We start from the raw sequence: 20332 nt of genomic DNA on the forward strand, positions 1-20332 counted from the left end.
AAAAATAATTTGGCATCAAATTGTTATTTAAATAAAAGCAAAAGAATTTGACAGAAGAGTTTCTCTCTGAATCCTACAGGACCAACAGTTTTATAGCTGACACTGATGTGTTGGTTACATCACAGAAATTGAAACTTTAGTTACTAATACTAATAAAATAATCTGAGAAATCCATATTTTTGTCACAAAGCTATCACCTCATGAATGTGATTTACAAATATAGAAGCAAAGAATTTTCTTCCTGCATTACCTGTGTGCTGTTCCACACAGGTTCAGCACAGTAAATGGTTCAATACAATTTGACTCATGTCTTAAAGAATGTGCTTTTCCAGAACATTTTTAAATGGCTGTAGATGAATTAATTTTGCTATTTGGAATCTATATATATATATATATATATATATATATATATATATATATATATATATAAAAGGCTAATATGCTAAGTGTCTGTCTGGGTAATGACGTCACGTAGCAATGCCCGGCTTCCTCTCCCTAACACCTAGCCTCCTTGCAATTTCTTCAGCCCAGGAACATTACTTTATTTATACCCAGGTGCAAACATTTTACACTTTAACCAAATGTCTGTGAAGTGTTTTCCATGCCTCATCTCATTTGATCCTCACAGAAGTCCTGGAGTAGGTAGATAGGAGCTTTGGTAGTATCCTATTTTCTTTTCATTAGCCCCAAAATGGAGATTTAGGAAGCTTAGAAACTTGACCTGACAGAACAGAAGTAAGAAATGGTGGACCTTGAAAATGACTTCAGGTTTTCTCACTGCACATAATATATCAAACACTGCTGCAGTTAAATATTTTACCCTTTTTTCTCCTGTGTGATCTACAATAATAATCTGCTTCGTGTTGATATTTACTGCTGTGTTGCTGACAATTACCTGAAAGATAAGTTGGGGTACTTCACTGGGCTGGAAAAAGTTTAGCTAAATCATAAAGCAGGTCTAATTAAGCAAGTTTATTCTATATCTATAAAAGGCTAAGTTGACTTGCGCATGCATAATACATATGAAGCTCTCACTGGCGCCAATCGCAAGCGTATGTTTTGATCTGTCATTATCGATCGTGAATTAGAATTTGGCACTTCTGTTATAGAGAAAGGGGAAATAGCGATGTTAAAATATTTCTTCTAATTAATTTCCTTTCAATATGCACGAATTCGTGCACCGGGCCACTAGTCTAAAAATAATAAAGCAAGCAAAAACTTGATGTGACATTGTGTCATATGTCTGGACAAAGGGGGTGTGAAATTTATATACCTGAATTTTTTTCTCTTTAAAACTTTTGGATATACAGACTTCCTCCTAAAACATTTACAGTGGAAACTATATAGGATTATGTTTATTTATCTATCTCTATATATCTGAGTATATATAAAATTATATATATACATAAATAGATATGTTATATATACATTTCTATTTAAAAAATTGAATAAGAGGTAGAAACCAAGCACCAGTGTTTATAGTCTTAACTAATTTCTTTCAATCTGAGAACCTTTAATCCACAATTGTACATTTGCAGTGACAAAGCAGGGGTAATTCGTTATTTAAAAACTAATTTACTGCATCAGATTTTGCAAGTCATATCTTCTGGAAATATTATGATCATTCTATGTATGGGATTATGCAGAAATGCATATTATAAAATAAAAAGATATATTAGAATAGAAAAGTAGCATTCTTATATAAAACAAAAATTTACTAACATTTCTATACTCTATGGGAGAGGTAAGAAATGAGGTATTTTTAAGAAGAGAGCAATAATTAAATATTATGTGTGTGTTTAAATTATGAAATTTCTACTTCTTTAGGTATTGATATTAAAATATAAGAATATTTCACCTAACCAATATATATTTTAAAGCAGGAAGAATAATATAGAGAATGGTGAATTGATCAAATCCATAATGTCCCACTTATAATTGCTAAAATGTATAGAGGCATTTATTAATACCAAAAAAGAAAAATATATATATTTCTTATGTAATTATTATTGTCTACTGATATGAAATAAAGGATAAGTTGGATGAGGTTTATTTCATATTGCTTTTTAAACAAGGATGATTTCAATTTCAGAGTATATAGGCTATTTGGCCCAATATTCTGGTAGATTTAAGTATTTGATTATAAAATAAGTTCATGAGAAAATTGTTGAGTATTATGTGAGGACATTTTTCTCCAGAGTAACAGATCCAATGAAATATTTATATCTATATGTATATCTGCATTTGTCTCTTTATGTCTATGTTTTATTTTAAGAAAGTGGCTCATGTAGTGGTGGGTGGGGTGGCAAATTTGAAGTTTGTAGGGCAGACCAGCCATCAAGAAAATCAGATAAGCACTGATGTTGCAGTCTTGAGTCTCAAATCCACAGCTAAGGTCAGCAGACTGGAAACTCAGACACAAATCTATACTAATAAAAGGGTAATATGCTAATTAGACCGATGTCTTCCAGACGACCTTCTGGACATCCTTCCTGACAAAGCTGGCCCTGGTGAAGCCGCCCACGGTCCTGGGCACCTGCAACTGTGGCCAACACAGGCGAAGCTGCCCCTGGTCTCGGGCTCCTGCAGCCGGCCTGGGTGAAGCCAGCCTGTGTCCCAGGTTCCTGCAGCCGCCAGAGGGAGGGAAGCCTGGGTCCCAGTGCAGGGGCTGAGGCAGAGGTGGTTAGGGGCAATCAGGCTGGCAGGGGAGCAGTTAGGGGTGATCAGGAAAGCAGGCAGAGGTGGTTAGGGGTGATCAGGCAGGCAGGCAGACAAGCAGTTAGGAGCCAACGGTCCTGGATTGCAAGAAGGATGTCGGACATCCCCCAAGGGGTCCCGGATTGGAGAGGGTGCAGGCTGGGCTAAGGGATCCCTCCCCCCATGCATGAATTTCATGCACCGGCCTCTAGTCTATAATAATAAAAGCATAATATGCTAATTAGACCAGATGTCCTTCCAGACGTCCTCCCAGATGACCTTCCAGGACAAAGCCGGGGCTATGAGGGAAGTGCAGGTCCCGGGTGCCAGAGGGAAGCCAGTGCTGGCAGCCAGGGGAAGGAAGGTCTGCTCTTGCATGATTTCATGCATTGGGCCTCTAGTTTTTATTATAGTCTTGAGTCTGAGATCTGTAGACAGACTGGCAACTCAAGCAGTATTTCTGTGTTAAATTCTGAAACAGAATTACTTCTATTGAAAACCTCATTCTTTTTTTTTAATTTCTTTATTGATTAAGGTGTTACATATATGCCCTTATTCCCCCATTACCCCCCATCCCTCCACTCATGCCCTCACCCCCCTGTTATCTGTGTCCATTGGTTAGGCTTATATGCATGCATATAAGTCCTTTGGTTGATCTCATTCTTCTAAAAAAATATGTTTATATTGATTTCAGAGAGAGGAAGGGAGAAGAGAGTGATAAAAATTTCAATGATGTGAATCATAGATCAGCTGCCTCCTGCATGCCCCTTACTGGGGATCCAGCCTATAATCCAGGCATGTGCCCTAACTGGGAATTTAACCTTGGCCTCCTGTTCATGGGTTGATGCTCAACCACTGAGCCATACCAACCGGTGGAAACTTCATTCTTAAATCTTAAGACCTCAACTGATTGGATCAGAGCCACTCACATTAGGGAGGGTGATCTGTTTTACTTAAAGTCAACTAATCATAAATGTTAATCACCTCCACAAACACCTTTGCAACATCTAAAAAAGTGTTTGACAAAACAACTGTGTATCATAGCCTAGGTAACATATAAAATTGACTATCATGTTTTACTATCTCTTTGTTTAAAAAATATTTTTATTGATATCAGAGAGGAAGGGAGAGGGGAAGAAATATAGAAACACCAATGATGAGAGAGAAGCACCAATTGGCTGCCTCCTGTACACCCCCCACCAGGAATCAAACCATGACCTCCTGGTTCATAGGTCAATGATCAACCACTGAGCCATACCAGCTGGGCTTACTATCTCTTTTAGTCAAGGACCTTGTTTAAATAGTGTTTGTTTTCCCAACATGCTTAGTGCAATGCCTTATACATGGCAGGAGTCAACTAACACTTGTTAAATGAATTTAGTGGAAATTCTATTGCTTAGAGCATGGGACTCTTTATTCTTTTATGCATTCTCTAAATTTAAAGATATATACATCTAATTTCCGCCTCATCATAATACTTCTTATTTTATAATTACCACAAAGTCATGTTCTTCTTTTAATGTGTTTGTGAAAAATGTTTCATAGAATAATTTATCATTGAATCAATTCAAGGGAAGTAAAATCTCATGAGTCTATTAATTCAGGATCACATAATCAAAATTTACTCTGAAGATGCTCTGTATAAGTTTGCAGTTCCAATGTAAAAAAAAAACACAAAAACTAGTTAATCTAGATTTTAGAAAGTAAATATCTTGAGTGTGAATAGTGGAAATGAATCTTTTACAATCATTTTCTTTCTCATGAAAAGGATTAAACATGGATATAACATTTTTCAAATTCACTGTTCATGTTGAGAGTAGCAGTGCAATCCCCCCAAAAACTCACTGTCCAGTGAAGTTTAGATAAAATACTGAAATGTTTAGCATATAGAATCTTCCATCAAACCTCTCACAAGATGCTGTTTGCTTGCCCTAAATAAAAATTCAATTTTGGTGCAATGTCAGATTGCATCAGGCTTCAGCTTCTGATAGTGAGTTAGTAAAAATCCATACAACCTGGTTTCAGTTATACTTTCATCTTTTTATTTTCTTTTTTTGTTATGTAGCCTTACTAGATAGGATTCTTGCTATATTTATCCTAGCTGTACACATGATTTCATCTTGTCACCAATAGTGTGAACTTCAGACAGATAGAATTCGACTCCAGACTTATGAATTCAGGACTAACACTGAAATAGGTTTGGCAAAATGTTTAAATTACACGCTCAAGGATGACAGGGTTTTCAAAGCTTACTAACTTTTTGACTCTTCGGGTTTTCAACTATTATGTCATCCTTCCTTACCACTCTCTTGATCTTGAATACTTTTTTAGTCAATTATTTATTATAACCTAGCTATTGTTCTTCACATATACCATGGTGTTACCTATTTTCCATAGTCACTAGAAGAGTTTAGGAGATACTCACATACATGTTTTCATGCTGCGTCTTATATTTTGGGACAAAGATATTCTGTGCCTGGTAAAAATGCTAAATAACAGTAACCTATAGAGCAACATAGTTTCTACAGGATGTCCAATGCAAATCACCTCTAAAATGTCTTGTTTTCCAGGTTTGGAATTTTCATGCATGGAAATTACTCTACCTTTAGGAATAAATACTGTTAGTGCTCTATTAGAATGTAATGTAATGTGTATGTAAGGATTTTGTCCAGAATACGTAAGTTTCAAGAAATTGTAACTGAGGTTAGAAATGGGGAACACAATAGTCCACATTTCTTCCTCTGCTAATGTCTCCTCTTGCCTCTAGCGGTGCAGCCTTCAGGGATTTCATCAGTCCCTAGTCATACTCTGAACTTTCTCTTTTCAGCATTTCATTCTGTTTCTAATCAAATTACTATTTCTCCAAATTCTGCCTGCAAAAATATTTGGTACAAACCAGCCCTTTTATATGATGCAATTTCTTTCCTCAGGAAGCCATAGAGCAACCTTTTGAATTCAATACCACTGTATGTTTTAGAAAGGTAATCGGAATGTTGTCCCACTTACTCTTTTCTCAGTGGGCTTCTATTCAAACATGGCTTAACTTACAAAGAGTTATCGAAGGAGAAAAATTTAAGCTCTCGTCCCTTTGTGGTTACAATGATTTCCTGCCAAGTGCTTCCTAAAGAGAGTAATGTAAACTACCTCTAACTAGTTTTCAGAAGATTACTCTGTAGATTTTTAAAGAAATAAATTTATAAAATTGGTCTTTGAAGTCCTAGACTTAAAGAGGGCTTCTAATATTTTATTTAAAATCACACTTTTAAATTCTTATCATGTGCATCTATTAGACTGTAAGTATGTAAGCTTAACGATGAGGGAACAACAGTGGGAAGTATGTAAATTATGCAGCAGCATTTTAATGGAGTTATATAGCATGTTAATTGGGTAAAGTAATTTTATCTAAGATAGGATATTAAGTCTTCTTTAAGAGATTATTAATAAGTGCCAGCCAAGTTATGAATGAATGTGACCAGAATGATGTATGTGTCAGACAATTATTGCCATCATTTTAAAAACATTTTTATCTGAGTAATAAGCAGTCATTATCCTATCTAATAAAAGGGTAATATGCAAATTAACCATCACTCCATCACAAAGATGGCAGCACCCATAGCCACAAGATGGCGGTGCCGAGTCCTCTCAGCCCTGCCAGAGTCCCCCAGTCCTGGGGGGTGGCCGCAGAGAGCAGGCAGCATGAGCGGCCTGGCAGAATGCTGGCTTTGCCTCTGCAGTGATGAGGCAAGTGTTCCCCGCCCAGCTGCTGATGGGCCTCTGGGCCACGGAGAGCCTCTGGGCAGCTGGCATGCAGTGGCGAGGCCCTGCAGAGAGCTACTGGCACACGGATTTGTGCGCAGGGCTACTAGTATACATATAAGAGTACATCCCTAGACAGTTTGGCTCAGTGGATAGTGTCGGCCCGCAGACTGAAGGGTCCCAGGTTCCATTCTGATCAAGGGCACATACCTCAGTTGCAGGCTTAATCCATGGCCTGGTAGGGGTGCATGCGGGAGGCAACAAATGGATGTGTCCCTTTCACATTAATGTTTCTCTCTCTCAGTGTCTCCCCCTTTCTTCCACTCTCTAAAAGTCAATGGAAAAATATCCTTGGGTGAGGATTAACAAAAATCAAAACAAACAAACAAAAACTAATTTTTAAAGAATAGTACATCATATTTTTATTCTAGGGGCACAGGATAGTTCAACATATGCAAATCTATCAATCAAGGTACAAAGGCCACATTCCAGAAATTTTCATCTTTTATTTTAACATAAGAAGAATGTATTTATGCATTTCAGTGTCACAATAAAAATAGAGCTGATAACATTGCACAGCCGGAAACTGAGGACTGGTTTCTCTTTAGAGACAGCATATTAGAGACACTAAGAAAACAGGCTTTGAGGTCAACCAGACCTGGATGTAATAATGTTCAGCTGTACACTCAGATGAACTATGTTAATATTCCTTTTAGGCCTTGTTTACTTCACTGGTATAATAATATTACCCATCACATAGGATTATTATGCAGGTTAAATGGGTCATGTTTGAAAGTGATCAATAAATGTTAAAAGATGAAAATTCCTGTAATGTGGCCTCTGCACCTTGATATAGTAGAATCAAAATTGTGTCATGAGAGTTTTCTAAAATAGGCTAGATTAAGGCAAATCGCTGGGACTACTTATGCTTTGACTAATATGAACTAGACTGTTTATGACATTTTAATAATAAATGGAAAGGGAAATAGAATGAGATAAATTGAATATATTTAATTAAAGGGAAGAGCAGTTGTATTGTTTGGGTTATAAACAGTGATCCCAATTAAAAATTGATGAAAGTAGTTTAATCTCATTGTTTCTTTAAAAAAAAGTTCTAGTAAGAGAGATAGCCATTGATATTATATTATTTAATACATTATTGTAAGATCTAGGGTTTTTTTAATATCACAAATTAAGATTAAAATAATATAATACATCTAGCATATTTACAAATATCTTAACCTTGATTGTAAATATTTCTACATGGCTGTAAAATATATTCTGAGAATCCCAAACTAAACATTTCAATCAAGTACAAAAGAGTCCTTGTTTCATTTGCAACAAATCCTCAGTGAGAACAATTATTGACATTCTATTGCATTTGATAAAGTAAACACTAGTTTTTCAAGTGTTCCATTATTCACTTTTCTATTTATCTTAATATACTCAAACAAGACTCACACTGCTCTAGTTCTGTTTAAGGAGCCCTGGCCAGTGTGGCTCAGCAGTTAGAGTGTTGGCCTGTAGGTCAGGTGTTGGATTCTTGGTCATGCGTTGGATTCCAGTCAAGGTCGGGCTGCCTGGGAGAGGCAGCTTTCTCTCCCTTCCTCCCTTCCACTCTCTCTAAAAAATCAATGGGGAAAAAAATATATACTTGAGGGAGGATGAACAACAACAAAAATTCTGTTCAAGTAGACAGGTCCACTGATCACACATGGCAATGTCATGGATATTATGGCAATGTCAAATTGCTATAAAAGATTCTAAATGGTTATTTTTAATTTCTGTAATATTATCAACTTGCTAATAAATGATAGGCCAACTGATACCTGTCCAAAGGCCACATTTTGAATCATACTACGTTAGAATTCAGTTTCTCGATGATTCAGGATGACATGGCCTAGTGTTTAACATCATTATTGAGAAATATGCATTTCTTTTTTTTAATTTAATTTAATTTTTTTAATTGTTTGAAGTATTACAAATAGTAGTACATATGTCTCCCCTTTTTTTTTCCCCATTGACCTCTCCCTGGCCTCCCCTACTCCCCAGTACATGCCTTTACCTGCCCCCCTCCCAGTGTCTTGTATCCATTGGTTATGCTTATATGCATGTGTACAAGTCCTTCGGTTGATCTCTTACAGCCCCCCCCTCCCCCCGACAACCTCCCCTGCCTTCCCGCTGTAGTTTGACAGTCTGTTCAATGCTTCTTTGCTTCTGTATCTATTTTTTCCCATTTCTTTCCTTTAAAAAATCTTGCCTCTGCAGACTAGAAATAAACATATAATAACAAAAAATCTTTGAGTCCCAATTTCATTGTCCAACAGTTCTGCATTTCTTGATTCATGTATGTATTTATTTATTTATTTTGCTATGACAAGTGACAGTTAAAACTTAAACATGTATTTGCTGAGGAAATATTTCAAAATTAAATGCTTATCCTATATAATAAAAGCCTTATGTGCTAAGTGTCCGGTCGTTGGTCATCCGTTCAACCAATCAAAGCGTAATATGCTAATGATATGCTAAGGCAGCTCAACCACTCACTATGACAGGCACTGACCGCCAGGGGGAAGACAATCAACCAGTCAATCAGTAGCTATGATGTGCACTGACCACCAGGGGGCAGACGCTCTGACCAGTAGGTTAGCTTGCTGCTGGGGTTTGGCCAATCAGGACTGAGGGAGATGGGCAGGACACACCCTGGAGTCCTCCCGCAGTCCCTCCTGGCTGGCCAACCTCCCAGTCGCTCCCCAGCCCTGATAGTGCACCAGTGGGGTCCCTCAGCCTGGCCTGTGCCCTCTTGCAATCTGGGCTGAGGGCCCCCCTCCCCCCCAGTGCATGAATTTGGTGCACCAGGCTTCTAGTCTAGTGTTTACATATTTGTCAAACCCTCTCTCTCCACCTTTGACTCAATATACGTTTCCAGTGGTTCAGTGCCTATCTCTGATTGTCTATTTATCACCCTTGGGTGAATCCACAGTGATGCCTAATTCAGTGCCCAAATGGGGTGTATACATCTTAGGTCATCTAGTTTGTTACATACTTATTTCTACCTTCATTATAATACTAATGCCAATTTGTTTTCATTCACACCTTATGTATATTACAAAATGCATTTGTATTCCAAGTTATGCAGAAGATCAGAAGTTTACTTTTCTTTATGCCTTAGAGAACCCTGACCTAATAATGTTAGCTTGCCTTTGCAGTGCTTTTGTTACCCATGCAACTAGGCCTGGTATTCCTTTGATTATTATCTATTTTTAAACTTTAATGAGGATATTTTAAATATCAACTATAAATGTTCTATACATAGGTTTCCACATGATTATTGTTAATTTGACTCTTTGTTATTTTACTATCTAGTAGTCCTGTTATTTTATAGAACTGCTTATGGTTTTAAACTTCCCTAATATAAATCAAGTTGTATTATCTACCTCTAGATAGATACCATCTATTTATCTATATTATCTGTGTATCTATCTCTTACCTATGTAATGTATCTCTCATCTATCTATCTGACTGTGTGGTTATGTGTGTGTGTGTGTGTATTTTACCTTTTCTTGATTTATTTTCTATTTAATTTCAAATCACTTTTACTACTTCTATTATTATAGTTTACTTTATTCCTCTATTACGTCTTCATTCCAAATTGTCCATTGAACAGTTTTGTCTGGATGTCATCTGACCATGATAGTAATAAAGCAATAAGAATGAACAACTTCTCAGAGGAATTTAATGTAAAAGAAATAGAGCAAAAAACCAAAGTCTGGGGTTTGGCTTTCTTGAATTCACAATTAGAGAATAGAAGATAACGAAGCCGTTCTAAGACAGAATTTTAGCCAATAGGATTAAAGTGATGATTAGGGTAGGGATATATCCTAGACTCCTATTCAGCAACATTTTATTCTGCCAAGATTCAGATAGTAAATATTATAGGTTTGAAAATGGGCAAAGGACCTAAGTAGATATTTTTCAAAAGTGGACATATAGAAGGCCAAGAGACATGTGAAAACATACTCAAAGTTACTAATCATCCGAAAGATGCAAATCAAAATGACAATACGGTACCATCTCACACCTGCCAGAATGGCAATCATCAACAAATCAACAAATGACAAGTGCTGGCGAGGATGTGGAGAAAAGGAACCCTCGTGCACTGCTGGTAGGAATGCAGACTGGTGCAGCCACTGTGGAAAACAGTATAGAGTTTCCTCAAAAAATTAAAAATGGAACTCCCATTGACCCAGTAATTCCACTTCTAGGAATATATCCCAAGAAATCAGAAACACCAATCAAAAAGGATATATGCACCCCTATGTTCATAGCAGCACAATTTGCAATAGCTAAGATTTGGAAACAGCCTAAGTGCCCATCAGCAGATGAGTGGATTAAAAACAGTGGTACATCTACACAATGGAATACTATGCTATAAAAAAGAACTCTTACCATTTGCAGCATCTTGGATGGACCTGGAGAGCATTATGCTAAGCTAAATAAGCCAGTTAGAGAAAGGTAAATATCACATGATCTCACTCATTTGTGGAATATAATGAACAACATAAACTGATGAACAAAAATAAATCCAGAGACATAGAAGCATCAAACAGACCATCAAACCTCAGAAGGAAAGCAGGAGAGGGTGGAAGGGGTGGGTGGGTAAAAGATCAACCAAAGGACTTGTATGCATACATATAAGCATAACCAATGGACATAGGTGACGGTATGTGCTGCGGGCGACCAGGGAGAGGTCAATGGGGGGAAAAGGAGACATATGTAATACTTCAAACAATAAAAAATTTAAATTAAAAAAATATTGTAGGTTTGCAGTCCATATGGTCTTTGCCATTATAGCATGAAAGCAGTCACAGACAATATTTAAATAAATGGGTGTAGCTATGTTTCAGTAGACCTTTATTTATGTACATTTTAATCCTACATAATATTTATATGTCATGAAATAGTATTCTTCTTTTGTTAACTTTCAACCATTCAAAATGCTAAAACAAAACAAAACAAAATTCTGAGATTCTGGACCACATACCAAAATAGGCAGAGGGCTGAATTTGGTCTGAGGCCCTTGTTTGCTGATCCTTGTCTTACAAGAATAAAAGAACATTTTAGGAAGAATCAATTGTCTGAAACAGCCAAGTGTAACAGGAATGATAAGCAAGTGTTCTCTCATATTCACGTGTTTACTTCCAAACATAGCTTTGCACAATATCTTTCACATAGTAAGTGATCAACAAGTGCTTCCCCAAGAAATGAAAATGAATGATTGGAAATTCTGAGTCCACTGGTGACTTTTCAGAACATCTCTTTTGGAAATGATAGGATCATGAACATCAGCTTGAAGTATGAACAAACCAGTTTGAAGTATGAACATAGGTCAGGGAATGGAAGTAAAGTTCTAGACAGCTTGTGTGAAGTGTGAAGAGAATTGGATAAATGATTTGAAGGGAAAGAAGATTAAGACAATTAATGCTGTTTTATTATTTGGTTCTTAAATTACAGGAAGATGTGCATGTTTGAAGACTTGAAAACATAAAGTTATAAATAAAATGTAGGGCCGTTCTTTCCAAAGATAAGGGACAGTGGACAATTCTATGATTAGAGAAGGATGAGAGGTGGGGATAGTGACAGAAAGTTGTTGAGTTGAATGCAAGGAAAATGGAGTTACTTGTGACAAATAACATTTGTTCCTGCCATGAATGATGCAAGATGTTCTAAAGGGGGAACTGTGAAGGAGGAGGGGGAGGAGGAAGAGGACAAAGAGGAGGAGGAGGGAAAGAAGAAGGAAGAGGAGGAGGGGGGAGAAGAATGGTAGAGATGGGAATTTGGAGATTTAAGGGCAAAGTATTTTTAATAGGTAATACAATAAATACAAATGGCAAAGCCCTGTAGAAGATGAGTGCATATATTCATCTGTTTGACCTACTTATGTTTAGCAAATCAAGTATCATCAACACTATTTTAATTGCTAAACCAAAAATTCCATCATCATTTATACTATATCTTGTATTCTTTTACAATTTTTAAAGAGGTGGATACATACACAAGAAATGTGTAATTAAATATGGAAAAAACCTAAAAGGAAATAGGTAAGTTCTAATTATCTATATAGATAAAAACCTAAAAGACCATTACAACTGAACGACCAGAACAACCAGTCACTATGATGTGTACTGACCACCAGGGGGCAGACACTCAATGCAGGAGCTGCCCCCTAGTGTTCAGTGTGCTCCCACCGCCAACCTCCTGTGGCCCATTCCCCTTCCCCTTCCCTCCTGCCCGACCCGCCCCTCTCCCCACAGAACCCTACCCCCTCCCACCTGACCATCCTCCCACTGTCCCTCCCTCCTGCCGGCCGGCCCCTGAATAGGCCTCAATCGCTGGCCAGGCCAAGGGACCCCACCCATACACAAATTCGTGCACTGGGCCTCTAGTAAACTAGAATTGTCTTTTTCTTATTGATGCTCATCCTCATTATTTCTAATATCTTATTAATCCCTTTCACTCTGAATGGCAGGTAGTATACATTTCTATAAAAAGTAATTTCATGATACTCTCTGATAGAATTTGTGACAATTTTCCTCATCAGTATGTATTATCTTAATCTTATTTTGCATCTCTGGTATTTTTTTTTAGCTTCTCTTTTATCCCATTAAATGCCTAATGCATGAGAAAAAACCACAGAAATTTTTATCCACAGAAATAAATATTAATCTATGGAATCTAAAAAAATAAGAGTGCTATTGTAAAATGGGACCTAATAGACTATAATCAGAAATAATGTCATAAAGGGAAGCAAATAAAATTCAGGCTGACTGTCAGGAAACTTTTAATGTCTTTGTAAAAATGATTGTGACTCTGGTCAGGGACATCCTGTGGGGACAGCACACAAATAGAAATAATTCCCAGCAGAGTCATTTATTTTACTGTTGAATAGTTTTGCAGCAAACAAAGGGGTGGAAATTGCTCCTGGTTCTGCAGTTGTTTGGCTGACAGTTACCTGTCAGGCCACTCACACTTTCTATGGTTTTGGCAGGTTTCATTGGTGGCTTTTACACAACAGCAAAGGATTTGTAAACAATTTCTCTATATGCTGAGCCTTTCACCAACTTTAGGTCCCACTTTTTTCTCACCTCTTCATGCCTCCAAGTACATATTTTGTATAGTGTTTGATTATCACAAAATAGGTTCTTATCAATGAATTTTTAAGATATTTCTGAGGGAAAATGTTAGCCATACAAAATAACATTTCAGTAAACTGATGAATACTTTCCTCTATGTCTGAGCAAGTGCTGAGGGCAGATTCCTGTCTTCAGGTTTGTGCTGCCTGCTTAAGGGTGCCATGGGCATGACTCAAGATGACCTTGCAGGTAGTCATCATAGAATGATCATGGTGCATTCCATGAAATGAACTAATGTGATAGCTCCAAAACGGCCAGAAGCATACATTAGGTGTTTAGCTTTCAGGGTTGTTGTTCTGTTAGTTTGTTTTGTTTTTTTCGTGTGTGTTTTTATAATTGATTTCATAGAGGAAGGGAGAGAGAGATAGAAACATCAATGATGAGAGAGAATCATTGGTCACAGCCACCTGCATGCCCCACTCTGGGGATGGAGCCTGCAACATGGGCATGTGTCCTGACCCTGAACAAAACTGTGATCTCCTGGTTCATAGGTCAACGCTCAGCCATTGGTTAGGCTCATATGTATGCATACAAGTCCTTTGGTTAATCCCTCCCCTTTACTCCCACCCTCCCCCACCTTCCCTCTGAGGTTTGATGGTTTATCAATGGAAAAATAGCCTCTGAGAGCAGGCTTCTCTGTCTCTGGATCTGTTTTTGTGCATCAGTTTATGTTGTTCATTATTTTCAGGCTGGTTTTTTTGTTTTGTTTTGTTTTGTTTCTTACTTCCTGGAACCTAAAACAGCCTGTGCTGTTTAGACATTACCACTACATGTTCCTGGTGTTCTGGCTGAAACTGACAACCTCTGGACTGGATCTTAGAAATTAGTAGACACTCCAGTTCCTCCCTGAATGAGACCTGAAGACCACATACTGAGCTTCTCACTCAGGGGTGCTGTGGTTTTTACATTATTTTCCAAATGCTATGCAAACAGGTAGACCACATATTATGGTTGTGCTTCCTGAGAAGAGTTACATTGTTGAAGTGTTCATTTTAATTGTTAAATGCCAAATGTGGTTTATCTACTGTAAGTATTACCTTTAAATTAAAAGATACGTTTAGTGGTATAGCTAATGAAAACTTTGTGGAATTTGTTTCATGATTATTAAATACAAATGGTAAATGGAAATTCTGATGAAACATTTTTTTATTTGAATTAGAGAAGAGAGTATTCTAATTTAGCTTAAGAGTTACTAGCTGGAGTATACAAATCAGTAAATTAGATATCAGTAATCAATGATCAGACCTATATCATAAAACAAGTAAAATACATAAATCAGTATTGATCATTATATCATCCTATCTAATAAGAGGGTAATATGCAAATTAACTGTCACTCCATCACAAAGATGGTGGCACCCATAGCCATAAGATGGTGGCGCCCAGTCCTCTCAGCCCCGCTGGAATCCCCCAGTCCCGGAGGGGGGCAGGGGCAGCCGCTGAGAGCAGGCAGCGTGAGCGGCCAGGCAGAATGCTTGCTTTGAGGCCCTGCCCAAGCCAGGACGGAGGCTTGAGCAGAGCCGCAGGGGACCTGCCCAAGACGTGGCAGAGGCTTGAGCAGGCCCAGAGACAGGGCGGGTCTGCCAGCTGTGGCTTGCCAGCAGTCCCACCTCTGTGCATGAGCTCCAGAGGAAACATCTTTTCTGACTGCTCATTGGCTAAGCTCCCCGTATGCCACTGGCAGTGTTCTTGGTAACTTGGGTAATAAGAATCCAAGAATGTGATCTAGGGTTTTTCCACCACACTCCTAGAGGAAAAAATGAAGGTCCACTGCTGGAGGGCTAAGAGATGTCATATCCTGCCCTAGCTGGTTTGGCTCAGTGGATAGAGCCTCAGCCCATGGACCACAGGGTCTGGGTTCGATTCTGATCAAGGGCATGTACCTAGGTTGCAGGCTCCTCCCTTGCTGGGGCCCAGGTCAGGGCTCATGCAGGAGGCAACCAATCTAAGTGTCCCTCTCACATTGATCTTTCTCTCTGTCTTTCCCTTTCTATTCCATGCTCTCTAAAACTCAATGGAAAAAATAGCCTCAGGTGAGGATTAAAAAAAAAAAAAAAAAAAGGAAAGAAAGAAATGTCATATCCTATCAAAGACACATCTTGAAAATGCCTAAAGAAAGTTGTCATTTTTTCATGGTGAAGGAACTGGAGTCCGTGTTGATGAAAACACCTTGGCGGCTGTGGCAGCCGGCAGTGGCAGCAGCAGTGGGGTGATGGGGGTGGTGCCTTCCCCTGATCAGCCTGGTTGCCTCCCGCAGAGGGAGGCCAGACTGCGGCTTAGGCCTGCTCCCCGAGCCTCTAGTCATTATATAAATAATTATTTATCATTACACACATACTATATGTGCTGGTCAACAAATCTCTTTTTAGTGTTTTTTTCTAACTATAAGTAAATTGTGAGAATTACAGAGCCAATAGTCCACTGAATAAAAGAAAAATCTGAAAAAAATAATAAGCTAAGTGACATTTCTTGTACTTGTGATGTATCTGCCAGTGTGGATAACAAAGGCTGACATATCCTTTCAACATTCATTTATTGACAAACTGCAGGAAAGGAAGAAATAGAAGGTATTTTTTTTTTTTGACTCATTTATGGCCATCCAGCCCAAACTATGCAATATTCAACCAGAAAGCAGTTCTAGGGTCAAAAAAGTAGAATAAAAAGGCTTGGGTAGATTAAAGGACATGTAAAATTTGACCTGGATGCCAAATTGAAAAATTAAGTAACCATTCTGAATAACTACCTCACATTCCCATTTATTTCTATATACTTAATGAATTTAAATATGTACTATATGCAGTTGTGATTAATTTATCTCTTTCTATATTTACATTTATTAATTTTTATATTTAGCTTTTCATGCTGAAAGTAGTAAAGCAGCAATTAATTTTATACCAAATATGGCCATGTCCATGTTATATTTTAAGATACTCATTTTATTTTTCTATTTGACAAATTATAGGATGAAGTCTGTCCCAAAGCTGAAGGAGATGAAGTTCAGAAATGTGTGTGGGCCTCAGCGGTTAATGTCAAAGACAAGTTCATTTATGTTGCACAGCCAACCTTGGACAGAGTCCTAATTGTTGATGTGCAGTCCCAAAAGGTTGTTCAGGTAAGAATGACTCCTACTTTTTGAAAGTGACTAAAAATATTTACTTTAACTTAATAGCCTTTGCCAGGTAACTTGTGCTTTGACATTTGATTGTCTGTTATAACTAGTTTCATTACTTGGATAACTGGAAAATATATACCTTTTCTGCTCGCACTTCTCTCTTTTTGCTCCTTGAGCTTAATGAATTAAAGAAATAATTTAAATATCTTTTGTTTTTAAAAATTTGATTCCGTGAACGCATAATAATACTAAAATGACTAGTTTCACACAAATCATCCTCAGAGTTGCTTATTCTGCCTAGAGCAAGGAGAGTCCCAGTCAGAGGTCAATTAAGGTATTGCTGTTTATCATCCTAGAAGCAGTATTATGTCTTTCTCATTTGATTCTTAACAAAGGCTGAGATAATGAAAGGTTTTACTAGATAATAGTAACTTAATAGGTATTAATTACTAAGTAGTAAAAAAAAGTACTAATATAAAAAGTACTAGGTCAATGACAAAGACAAATATCTCTAACATATCAGATACATCCCTATTGTAAGAAAAATGTGGGAACTTAATTTTTGGAATAGTAAGGTATAGATAGTGGTATGTCATGGGGTTGCTCACAAGTTCTGGAGAAATTTATGATCATGTTGAATATTATATCAGTGAAAAGGAAAGGTTTTGAATTACGGGACTACTGAATACTTCTTTGAAAAAGAGAGTGAAGTAGCAGCAGAATTTCTGCACCAGTCTATTCTATAGAAATTGAGAGATTACCTTAGTTTATAAAATAAACATTTCTATACTGGGTATATTCAAACTAGTATTCTTTGTGATAGGGACATTATTTTTTAAAATATATTTTTATTAATTTCAGAGAGAAAGGGAGAGGGAGAGAGAGAGATAGAAACATAAATGATAAGAGAGAGAATCATTGATCAGCTGCCTCCTGCATGCCCCCTACTGGGGATCAAGCTGCAACCTGTGAATTTGTCCTAACCTGGAATCAAACCTTGACCTCCTGGTTTTTAGGTTGATGCTCAATCACAGAGCCACACCAGCAGGGCAGGGACCCTACTTCTTGAGGCCTATTGTTGAATATAATTATCAACCTAAAATATTACACATATATCATTTATTAGATTCTCTTTTTTCAAAATTAAAAGTTTCTTCTTCTTTGCCAAGACCGGTTTGGCTCAGTGGATAGAGCATCGGTCTGCGGACTGAGGGGTCCCAGGTTCGATTCCGGTCAAGGGCATGTACCTTGGTTGCGGGCACATCTCTAGTAGGAGGTGTGCAAGAGGCAGCTGATCGATGTTTCTCTCTCATCGATGTTTCTAACTCTCTATCCCTCTTCCTTCCTCTCTGTAGAAAATCAATAAAATATATTTAAAAAAAAAAAAAAAAAAAAAAAAAAAAGTTTCTTCTTCGATTTGTCTAAATTTTATTTTTTGTAACCATGTATAATTTCAGTATGTGGACATCTTTAGATAATGAGTTCCAAAAGTCTACCACCTGCTGGGTAAAATATTGCATCATTATATTTGTCTTAACAGTATGTAAATTTTAGTCCCCAAAAGTACATGCTTAAAAGGTGAATAATGAATATCCTAAATATCATTATACTTGAAAATAATTCATCTCATAGTTTCTAATTTCTCAAATTTCTAATTTAAAAACATATAAGTTATAGATTTTACAGACTTAGATATTGAACTCTCTGTTTTATAAATTAACTAGAGGCCCGGTGCACGAAATTCACGCACGAGGGTGGTGTCCCTCAGCCCAGCCTGCACCCTCTCCAATCTGGGACCCCTTAAGGGACACTGGGATCGGGCCTAAATGGGCAGTTGGACATCCCTCTCACAATCCAGGACTGCTGGCTCCCAACTGCTTGCCTGCCTCTGCCTGATTCCCCTAAGTGCTTCTGCCTGCCAGCCTGATCACCCCCTAACCATTCCCCTGCCAGCCTGATCATGCCTAACTGCTCCCTGACTGGCCCAATTGCCCCTAACTGCCCTCCTCTGCAGGCCTGGTCACCCCTAACTGCCCTCCCCAGCTGGCCTGGTCACCCCTAACTGCCCTCCCCTGCAGGCCTGGCCCTGCCCCAACTGCCCTCCACTGCAGGCCTAGTCCCCCACATCCCTCTCCCCTGCTGGCCTGGTCTCCCCCAACTGCCCTCCTCTGCTGGCCCGGTCACCCCTAACTGCCCTCCCCTGCAGGCCTGGCCCCACCCCAACTGCTCTCCCCTGCAGGCCTGGTCTTCCCCAACTGCCCTCCTCTGCTGGCCTGGTCCCTCCCCAAGTGCCCTTCCCTGAAGGCCTGGGTCTTTCCCAACTGTCCTCCTCTGCAGGCCTGGTCCCCACCCCCAACTGCTCTCCCCTGCTGGCCTGGTCTCCCCCAACTGCCCTCCTCTGCTGGCCCGGTCACCCCTAACTGCCCTCCCCTGTAGGCCTGGTTGCCCCCAAATGCCCTCCCCTGCTGGCCTGGGCACCCTTAACTGCCCTCCCCTGCAGGCCTGGTCACCCCTTAACTGCCCTCCCCTGCAGGCCTGGCCCCACCCCAACTGCCCTCCACTGCAAGCCTAGTCCCTCACCAACAGCTCTCCCCTGCTGGCCTGGTCCCCTCCCAACTGCCCTTCCCTACAGGACTGGTCCCCCCCAACTGCCCTCCCCTGCAGGTTGGTCTCCCCCAACTGCCCTCCTCTGCTTGCCCAGTCACCCCTAACTGACCTCCCTGCTGGCCTGATCTCCCACAAATGCCCTCCCCTGCAGGCCTGGTCCCCACCCCCAACTGCCCTCCCCTGCAGGCCTGGTTCCCCCCAACTGCCCTCCCCTGCTGGCCTGGTCACCCCCAACTGCCCACAACTGCCCTCCCCTGCAGGCCATCTTGTGTCGGCCATCTTGTGTCCAGATGGGGGCAGCCATCTTTGACCACATGGGGGTGGCCATCTTGTGTCTTGGAGTGATGGTCAATCTGCATATTACTCTTTTATTAGATAGGATAATTCAAGTAATTCACATTTTAAAGTTATTTAAAGAAATATTTTTAACTACTTAAAAAAACTACATTTGAAAAACTTTATTTGTGATTTAAAGCTTTATCTATATCCATGGTTATAGTCAACTGCAAAGTACAAAGTTAATTTTATAAAAATAAAGCACCCTTTCCTAATCTGACCACTTTTTTGTATCCAAATTAAATTAGACTTTCTGATTATGTGCTGTACCTGGGTTATTTATTTATTTTTAATCTGAGTATATTATACAGAGGCAACAAACAATATTACTTATAATCAAATTTTAATCATCTCCCAAACATGATAGAAAGTAGTATAGAATATTGTATAGTTTGGATATAAAAATGTGACAGTGAAGTCCAAAATCAAAGTGCCTTATTATTGGGGAAAAAATAGAAATATAACCTTATGTTCATTTAAATTTAATCTTTCAAGCTTTCTTTTTCAATCAGATTAAAGTAGGTCTCTAGTGTTTCATACTGACCTTATCTAGGAAACCATAATTCTGACTTTTTTTTTTTTGCATGTATTGATGGTGTGGCATGGTATTAAATAAACATTTTAGGACTAAA

General features: G+C 38.7%; 1 protein-coding gene across 4 annotated transcripts in view; it reads left to right on the top strand.

Moving 5' to 3' along the window:
• Window positions 1-20332, top strand: part of FSTL5 (follistatin like 5) — a 618951-nt gene that overhangs the window by 533046 nt on the left and 65573 nt on the right. For all 4 annotated transcript variants that reach the window (XM_080673147.1, XM_080673149.1, XM_080673148.1 and 1 more), the window contains one exon: window positions 16608-16757. In XM_080673147.1, coding sequence (XP_080529273.1) covers window positions 16608-16757 — 150 coding nt within the window. The remainder of the gene's footprint in view (window positions 1-16607; window positions 16758-20332) is intronic.

The sequence above is a fragment of the Plecotus auritus genome, assembly GCF_963455305.1.
Source record: "Plecotus auritus genome assembly, chromosome: 6".
In the NCBI taxonomy this organism is placed as follows: Eukaryota; Metazoa; Chordata; class Mammalia; order Chiroptera; family Vespertilionidae; genus Plecotus; species Plecotus auritus.